The sequence below is a fragment of the Lissotriton helveticus genome, chromosome 12, assembly GCF_964261635.1.
Source record: "Lissotriton helveticus chromosome 12, aLisHel1.1, whole genome shotgun sequence".
NCBI lineage: Eukaryota > Metazoa > Chordata > Amphibia > Caudata > Salamandridae > Lissotriton > Lissotriton helveticus.
Window position 1 is genome coordinate 677,246,420 of NC_136073.1, and position 8,122 is coordinate 677,254,541.

At 41.0% G+C, this 8,122-nt stretch overlaps 1 protein-coding gene across 1 annotated transcript in view; it reads left to right on the forward strand.

The window, feature by feature from the left end:
- The window catches only part of GFOD2 (Gfo/Idh/MocA-like oxidoreductase domain containing 2), a 143,592-nt gene extending 136,315 nt beyond the window's left edge, over positions 1 to 7,277 (forward strand). Inside the window, exon 4 of the mRNA XM_078670848.1 lies at positions 1,571 to 7,277. Coding sequence (XP_078526974.1) covers positions 1,571 to 2,472 — 902 coding nt within the window. The 3' untranslated portion in view covers positions 2,473 to 7,277. The remainder of the gene's footprint in view (positions 1 to 1,570) is intronic.
- The last annotated feature ends 845 nt before the right edge of the window (positions 7,278 to 8,122 follow it).

Below are 8,122 nucleotides of genomic sequence, written 5' to 3' on the forward strand. Positions count from 1 at the left end.
GACAGGACCCTCCTTCTTTAATGAAGTGTCCCTCTTGATTTCTTTTGCCATATGGGTAATCCACCTACGTAGTTGAAGAGGATGTAATAGAAGTAGAACATTTATACATTTTTTTGTGGGCCTCATTGTGGTAAGATTACAAGAACTCTTGAAAACTGAAAGGATATGCTGCCAGTAGGATTTCACTCATGACCACGACCTTGAAGGAAGCCCCTCTTTATTTGTGCTTTAACGATATTCTGTGTCTAACCCCTTTCCATGCCCTTTTTTCCTGACCATCAAGATAAATTATTGTGGGATAAACACCATGACTTAGGTCTATGAAAAGCATTTACTTTTAGCCAGCACTAGTCTCCCTCCATTTCACCAGAGATTACTTTGAAAAAAGTAACCCCTCGTTTGCGAGTTATGCTCCCCAAGATCCTGCCCAACAGTGGCCCACAGAAGAAGTCCACCTCTGTAACAAATGTATAGAGCTTCCTAAATGTGGAGGTCTGCGCGTTAAAACCAGACAGACCAGAGTAGCACCAGACTTTCACTTTAGGAGAAATAACCACACTGAATTCCCTTATGAGAAATAAAGGGCGCCTCCCCAGAGTGTGGCTTAAGCATCTCTCCCCAGATGCTCTCGGCGCTTTCCCCTCAAAGGCTGCCAGGTAAGTGTATTGTATCTCATAATGGCTCACTTTGAGTTGACCATAAACCAGGGGTCGATAAGGAAGCAGGGAGTGTCACCATATTCGCTCTTCAGTGAGAAATTAGGGCACTCCCCAAACAACCCATTCACTCCTAAATCAGCTGACTTTTATAGATTACTTCTTAAGCTTGACTTTGCCATATGTCACCCATGCAAAGCCTGTACACACAAGCTGCATCACAGCATGGTGCTCACCCTGTTCGTACAGAATCCACACGTTTTGCCTGCAGTGTAGTTTACAACCAAACGTATGCTTACGAAGGAAGAATGTAAAAAAGTCAAACAGGATTGGCATCTCAGTTCCCCTCCTTACACTCTCTCTCCTTCTTTAAATTACCACAGACTAACCGTAGCCATTAAAATGAGTGACTACATTAGATAGAAACAAGAGAGAAGAAAATTATCTGAATTTGCTGACCGGTACAGGACAAGATCCATTTTGCAGAGCCTTTTCTCACACTATCTCATTGAAGACACCCTACAAGGAGAATCATTGTTTAAAAGCTCTCCTTCCATCAATGCTCAGGCTAAAATCTGTGCTTCTTGCATTTTTACCTTTAGCTGACATTTCTGTGTTGGAGATGGGCTGATATATCAGGAATTGCATGTGAGAGAGAGTAATTGATGGAGTGTTTGGGAAATCCTGTCACTACCTTCAGAAGTTTGGTAAAGAAATCGTTGTGTAGCCAATGATGTGAATTAATGTGTTGGGAGTACTAACTCCGGTTTCCATACCTAGCCTGATGGTTGACATGCCGTTGCATGGCCGCTTGCTATGTGGGAGAAGCGCAAGAGTGAATCACAAGTGTTATAGACTGGCAGAAATAAATAAAAAATGTGACTGTATATATTTTATGTATGTTTCCTCTGCAGGTATTGGGAAGAATGTGATCTGCGACAAAGCTGCAACATCGATGGATGCATTCCAGATGGTGACAGCTGCCAGATACTATCCCAAACTCATGAGTTTGGTGGGAAACGTGCTACGCTTCCTGCCTGCCTTTGTCAGGATGAAAGAGTTGATCAAGGAGCACTACATTGGAAACGTGATTATCTGTGATGTCAGAGTGTACTGGGGTAGCTTGCTTAGCAGTAAGTACAACTGGATCTGTGATGAGCTGATGGGAGGCGGGGGCCTTCACACCATGGGGACATATATCATAGACCTCCTCACCCATCTCACGGGCCGAAAAGCCGAAAAGGTACATGGCCTGCTCAAGACATTCGTAAGACAGAATGCATCCATCAGTGGCATCCGCCATGTCACTAGTGATGACTTCTGTTTTTTCCAGATGCTCATGGGTGGTGGTATCTGTAGCACTGTAACGCTGAACTTTAACATGCCTGGTGCATTTGTCCATGAAGTCATGATAGTTGGCTCGGAAGGTCGGCTTGTGGCCCGAGGTATGGAACTCTACGGGCAGAAAAACACTGCTGTCCAAGAGGAGCTGTTGCTAATGGACTCATTGAGCATTGGCACAACATGCCTCTTGGAAAAAGGACTGAAAGAAATTCCTTTGTTGTATCTGAAGGGCTTGGAGTACATGGTGCAGGCACTGCGTCAGTCTTTCGAGGACCAAGATGACCGTCGGACATGGGATGACAAACCGGTCACCATGGCAGCCTCCTTCGAGGATGGCCTCTACATGCAGAGTGTGGTAGATGCAATCAAAAAGTCCAGCCGGTCTGGCGAGTGGGAGGCTGTGGAGGTCATGACAAAGGAGCCCGATGCTAACCACAATCTGTGTGAGCTACTTCAGCGAAATAACCTGTGACCGCATTGTTTTGCTATTTTAACCCCTGCCCTGAACTTTAAAAGAGACCTGGATCTTTTAATTGTTTAAACCTGTTTTCATACAGTTTAGTAATTTTCAAAACTTCATTTAGAAATCTCATTGTTCTGCCTTTTTAAATTGTATTTATCTGCCTCCCCACTGGGGTTGAAACTCTCCCCTTTGCACAGGTGGGGATAAATCCCCATATTTATAGAACTCTTGTTGAGCACAAGAACAGTTGGTGCTGCTCCTCTGCACGTTGTGTGTAGTGCCTTTTAGTTCTTTTAAATTCCTTTTCTCTTCTGCACTCCAGAAGCATTCAGGTGATGAGTCGTAGCAAAACCAATGGTTTGCCCTTTATGTGTAAATCATACTCCTTTAGAATATAGCACAGATTTGGCAGTTTTCTTACAATTTCAGTTGCCTCATTTCATCACCGTGGTAAGTTTGCAACTTATTCCTGACAGATTTTACTTCTCTTTCAAGTTGTTATCGTTCTGGGGACAGCAAGACATAACATCAATTAAGAACGCTTTGTGCTACCAAAAAAACCCATATCTAAACCTTTTTAAGAAGGGAGACTTGCCTTAATGTATGTTAGTAGGTGCTATTCATCATTATTACCACCTCAACTAACAAATTCCATGAACTCTTCTATTGAGAGCCTCTTACTAAATAAAGCAAAGAGCCATAGTGAACTAGGCAGTGTGAATGGCTTTTGCAGATAACCTCTCCTTGTAGAGCTGTGCACTTCCGGATGAAGCTGAGAAGCACCCGGGCTATGTGGCATAATATATTTATCAATCACTTGGCCTCTCAAGACCCACCCCTTCCAAAAACCAAATGGTGTTGCTTTTTTGGTTGTAGTGCTCATGCTCCTGGGCAATGTCCCCTTTTCTTTGAGGCACCAAAACATTAACAGAAAACACACCGTCGTAAGAGCCATATGATAAACACATACCTTTTAAGTACAATTAGTAGTATCTATGCTCTCTTTCCCACCATGGTTGCTTTCAACTTAGCAATTACTCTTTTGTTTTGTAATTGTCCAAACATTCTATTGTTTCATTGCCCATTGTTATGTTCTCCAACTATTAGAATGTCTCTTCCTGACAAAATTGCCACTGGAATGTAAGGCAGTTGCCAAGATAAGTGACATTTAAAACTAGTTAAATGTCATATTATGAAAGATGTTGGTAGTTTGGTGATTCGTCCCTGCTCTTCTGTTACTTGTGTAGTTTAGTATTTGGAATCCCTAAGGGCAAGCACTACAAATGTTCAAATATTACTGCTGTATGATGACTTTCTTGTAGCGTTTTGTGGTATGTGTGGGCACATGGTCCCTCAGTTGAAAACATTTCCAAATGTCAAGCTGAAACATGTTTGATTGCCCGATCATGGTGTCTGGTTTCTGTGCTGAATAATTCTTTCAGGTGGATGAGCTGGGCTTATCGTGGCCAAGTTGGGTTCCTCTGTTTCCAAGTCTGATAGTCTGGTATTTCATCCAAGCTATTTTGTTGGCCTTCTGGTTGCCGAGTCAGATTTCCCTGATGTTTAATCCGTTTTTAATGCCAAAGGATGACAGTGAAATTTTTCCAATTGATAACTTTGGCCTTAGGTAATCACATTTCCTCTATTGGCAACATCTACTTTGCCACTATGAAGTTAGCATCCTTTCCCTTTACCTACACTGCTTATGATTCTTCCTCCACAAGAAACTTCTAGTCTTGGCTTTGTGTGGGAGATAAACCTGTTCTTATGTGTAGCAAAAGCTCATTTTACACAGTGATGTAATTCTGTTTGCCCCTCTAGGGAAATTATTATGTTCTCTTCTTTGCTTTTCTCCTATGACCTAGATGGGATTTGTGTCTTTGTGGTATGTGAGTCTTTTCTCCCTCGATTTTGAGAGGTTTGTTTTCTCCTTGAGTGTGTGAACAAAGTCTCTCTTTTCAGAGGTGAGCTTATTCCTACTTTTGGTAGATGATATTGTCTTCGTTCTAGTAGATGTGCTTCATCTCTCTTCTAGTAGATGAGCTTATTTTCTCTCTTGGTAGATTATTTCATTCTCTCCTTTTGGTAGAAATCAATTTGGAAAAGGTGGCCATATCCTCCTTGGGTAGATGGACTATCACCTTTTTACATGATTGATTTTTGTGTGCTTGTAGATGATCATACATATTTTTCTTTCTAGGTGAGCTTATTTTCCTCCATCATCAAACTAACTTTTTTACTTCAATAAACATTATTTCATTTTAGATGATCTTAATCTCCTTTGTGGTAAATTATCCTTTATCTTTCTTCGTAGATGCACTTATGCTCCCCTGTCATAAGAGGTTTATTTTCTCCCACTGGAATATGAGACTATGTTTGCTATTAATTAGATCCATAGATTGTCCTTTGGCAAATTATCTTATCTTCCTTGTGGGTACGTGATCAAATTCTCATATAAGAATATGTGTGATTTGTTCTCTCTTGATTCCACGCCATTCCTGTACATCCACCAGGTTGAAACAGTTCATTGTATTTATATGCACCAGGGTGGCAAGAGTGGTTGAATGAATGCATCCTAACAGCATCAAAACCCCCTATAGTATTGCATTGCATCATCAGCCCATTCGTCAGCAGTGATTCCTAAGTAAAACTCTACAATTCTTACTGAAGAATATATTAAGCTAGAGTTACCAGTAGAAGATGAAAACCCACAGAATTTCTATTTGGCAAGACACTAACAGTTTTAGGCAATATAGTTTCATTGAACTTGTTGATCTGGATCTGAGCAGACTCTGGGTTAGTGCTTGAAGTGGTAGCATACGGTGTTGCAAGGGTTATTGGTGTGAATATTGATCTAGTAGAGGATGACCGTGGCAGGCTTGATTGGGGATATGTTTTTACAAGTATAACACTCTTACGAAATGCATTGTTTTGAAGAAGAGCAAGATACTGCATGCAATTTAATACCACAAAAAATGTTAAGTGATTAGTACTCCTTCACTGACACCCCCTGTACAACGTGCCTTGTTTATGGTAGCATGTAATCTCCGGTCACCTTGTTATGACAATAAAGAGCACATTAGTTTGAAGCGTGCAAATTGAGGGGTCGACTGAGTGATACAGTGCCATCAGTTGGGTCTTGTGGTAGGGAAATTTCAAGGGGAAATGGTGAACATTTGCAGTGCACTGTGCTGACAGACTACCAGTACAACTCACTGAGCTCCTCTTTGATAACTCATCCTCTATTCCTATCGCACTCTTTCATGGTGGCCTACTTTCTTTGGTCAGACCAGACCTTTCAGCTCACCTTCCTACTGTTACATCTGATGACCTTTCATATAGAGTCTCAAAAGTCTGTGGTATTCTGTGGCGGCATTGTTTGCCATATTGCCATACTTGTGCTGATGTCTGGCAGCCACAGAGATGACATTCCTTTGACTCGCACTATAATCCTGCAGATTGCTGTCCAAACTATGTTACTTCATATTCCTTTAATATCTTTCATGTGAGGACACCAGCATCTCGATTCGGTCAGATTGAAGCAGCACCATACAGTTATTCCTGCATGAATCATCTTACCATACTAATATGGTATGTTGCAGTACATTCCATCTTTGCCCTAAGATAAATTGTGTACCATTTGCCATCATCCGGTGACGGCCTTGCATATCATGTCACAGAAATCTTGAACCCTTCATCTAGTGCTGTCAGAGTTCTGTGATAGCTGTGCAGATCGTATCACCACGGTCCAGTGGTGCACTTTATCCCAAGCAACCAGCATCCTATATTAGTCTTGCAGTTTGTCAAAATTGCCCTGTGAGGGCCTTTAATATCATAGTACCACACTCCTGTGGTGTTCATCATCTCATGCCTCCAGCACCTGTGATACTCCTTATTTCACACTGCAAGATTTACAATTGCGTTTCTATCTCTCACCATAAGATTCCTTAAATGAACATCTTCTCCGGCCACTGGACTGGATTAATTCCTTTAATTCCATATCATACCAGAGTACCGTAATCACCATCATGCCAGGATACAGGATTTTTCTGATGGCCTTTTTCCAGTGACACCAGATTGTCGTTGTAGTTTTCACGCCATGACACTAGATTACTATGGTGGTTTTCTATCCGTCACATGATCACAGATTCATACCCAGTCTTCATTTTGTGTTACCAGACACCTGTGACAGTTCCATCACATGACATTTTTCTTCTGGGATGTCCTTCATGCTGCAAGATTCCTGTGTTGGCCTTCCATACTGATGTGCATTCATTTTATCTGGTCTGTATTGTTTGATATTGGACACTATTGAAAAACTGGCAGTGATTTAGGTGAAATAGATCCATAACTTTTGCCAGTTACGTGCGACGGGAGATTTGGCACGAGTTGTAAGTACCTCACCAGCTGCCAATCAAGGAATTATGAGTTTGAGTTTCTTGACATTTTGTCCATGTTGACAGACTGAATGACTCGGCATTTGGTTAACACGATATTGTTCAAGACTTCAAATGGAGGTCTTTGAAGAAGGTGTTGTATGGAAGTGATTATTGCTACTTGAATGACAAATACTGGTGACCTTAAAATATTTGGCTTGGACTGTATGTTTTTAAAAATGTTTCTGTTGTCTATCTTTTATTATAAGCCTTTTGGTGTTATTGCTTTTGTTCTTTCCTTGAAAGTATAAAGAGATGAATAATTTATGATTGGTTATATTATATTTAGGAAATATTCACAAATGTAGCTGTTCTTTTACTGTCACAATTGCTACTGAATACCCTGTTTATATTAAAATGATGCACATGACATACAAATCAGATTCAATGGTATTTTTCAGAGTTGTCTTTTGTAACGAGTGAAGTTACAAATTAATGCCTCTCCACATTTCATGTCTCTTACCTCATACTTTTGTTGAAAGTGATGCATGTATTCTGTAGTGCTTATATGCTACCTTAGGTAGAAAGTGATTTCAATTTGGCCTTATAAACAGTACAAAAATCTGGCTGCAAATGCAATAGTTATTCAATTAACTACATTTTTACCAATGTTACAACAGCTCAGATATTTTTTTACTAGGCATTAAAGCAGATCTTCCCTGTAATATCAGCAGATACCTTTTATGGACTGTATCACTTCTCACCTCACTCAGACTGCCTAGAAAGCTTTTCCCCTGCAGTATTTCACCACAGCCACCAGGAAGCACCAGTCACTTCACCGCCTCCGGACATGACATCACCAGAATATATTAGATGCCATCCTACATGCTGGCAAAAGCTCTTGTTTTTTCTAGTCTCCTCGGCCAGAGGTCTCTCTTATTGTGTCCCAAATTAAATTCATCAACATTAGACAGCAACTAGATCAGATGTCTCCAAACAAACTTTGAGGTTTCAAGTATTTTCGTAGACGCTACAAAGTGATGTCCTTTTCGGATCCACACTACAAATGAATGATGTTTCTTAGATGAGTGCAAACACAACAATGATGGACAGAATGTGGATCAATGTCACACATTCACCCCAGTCCAAAGATCTGGGCCCAAATCCATCGTTTTTCCACTCCACACCACCCTGGGTTAGACAATGGCGATATGCAAATCAGCGCTGACCCTGTGCCACTCGGATGCTTGTTTCCGTTCTGGGAAGGACATGGCTTTTGTAGT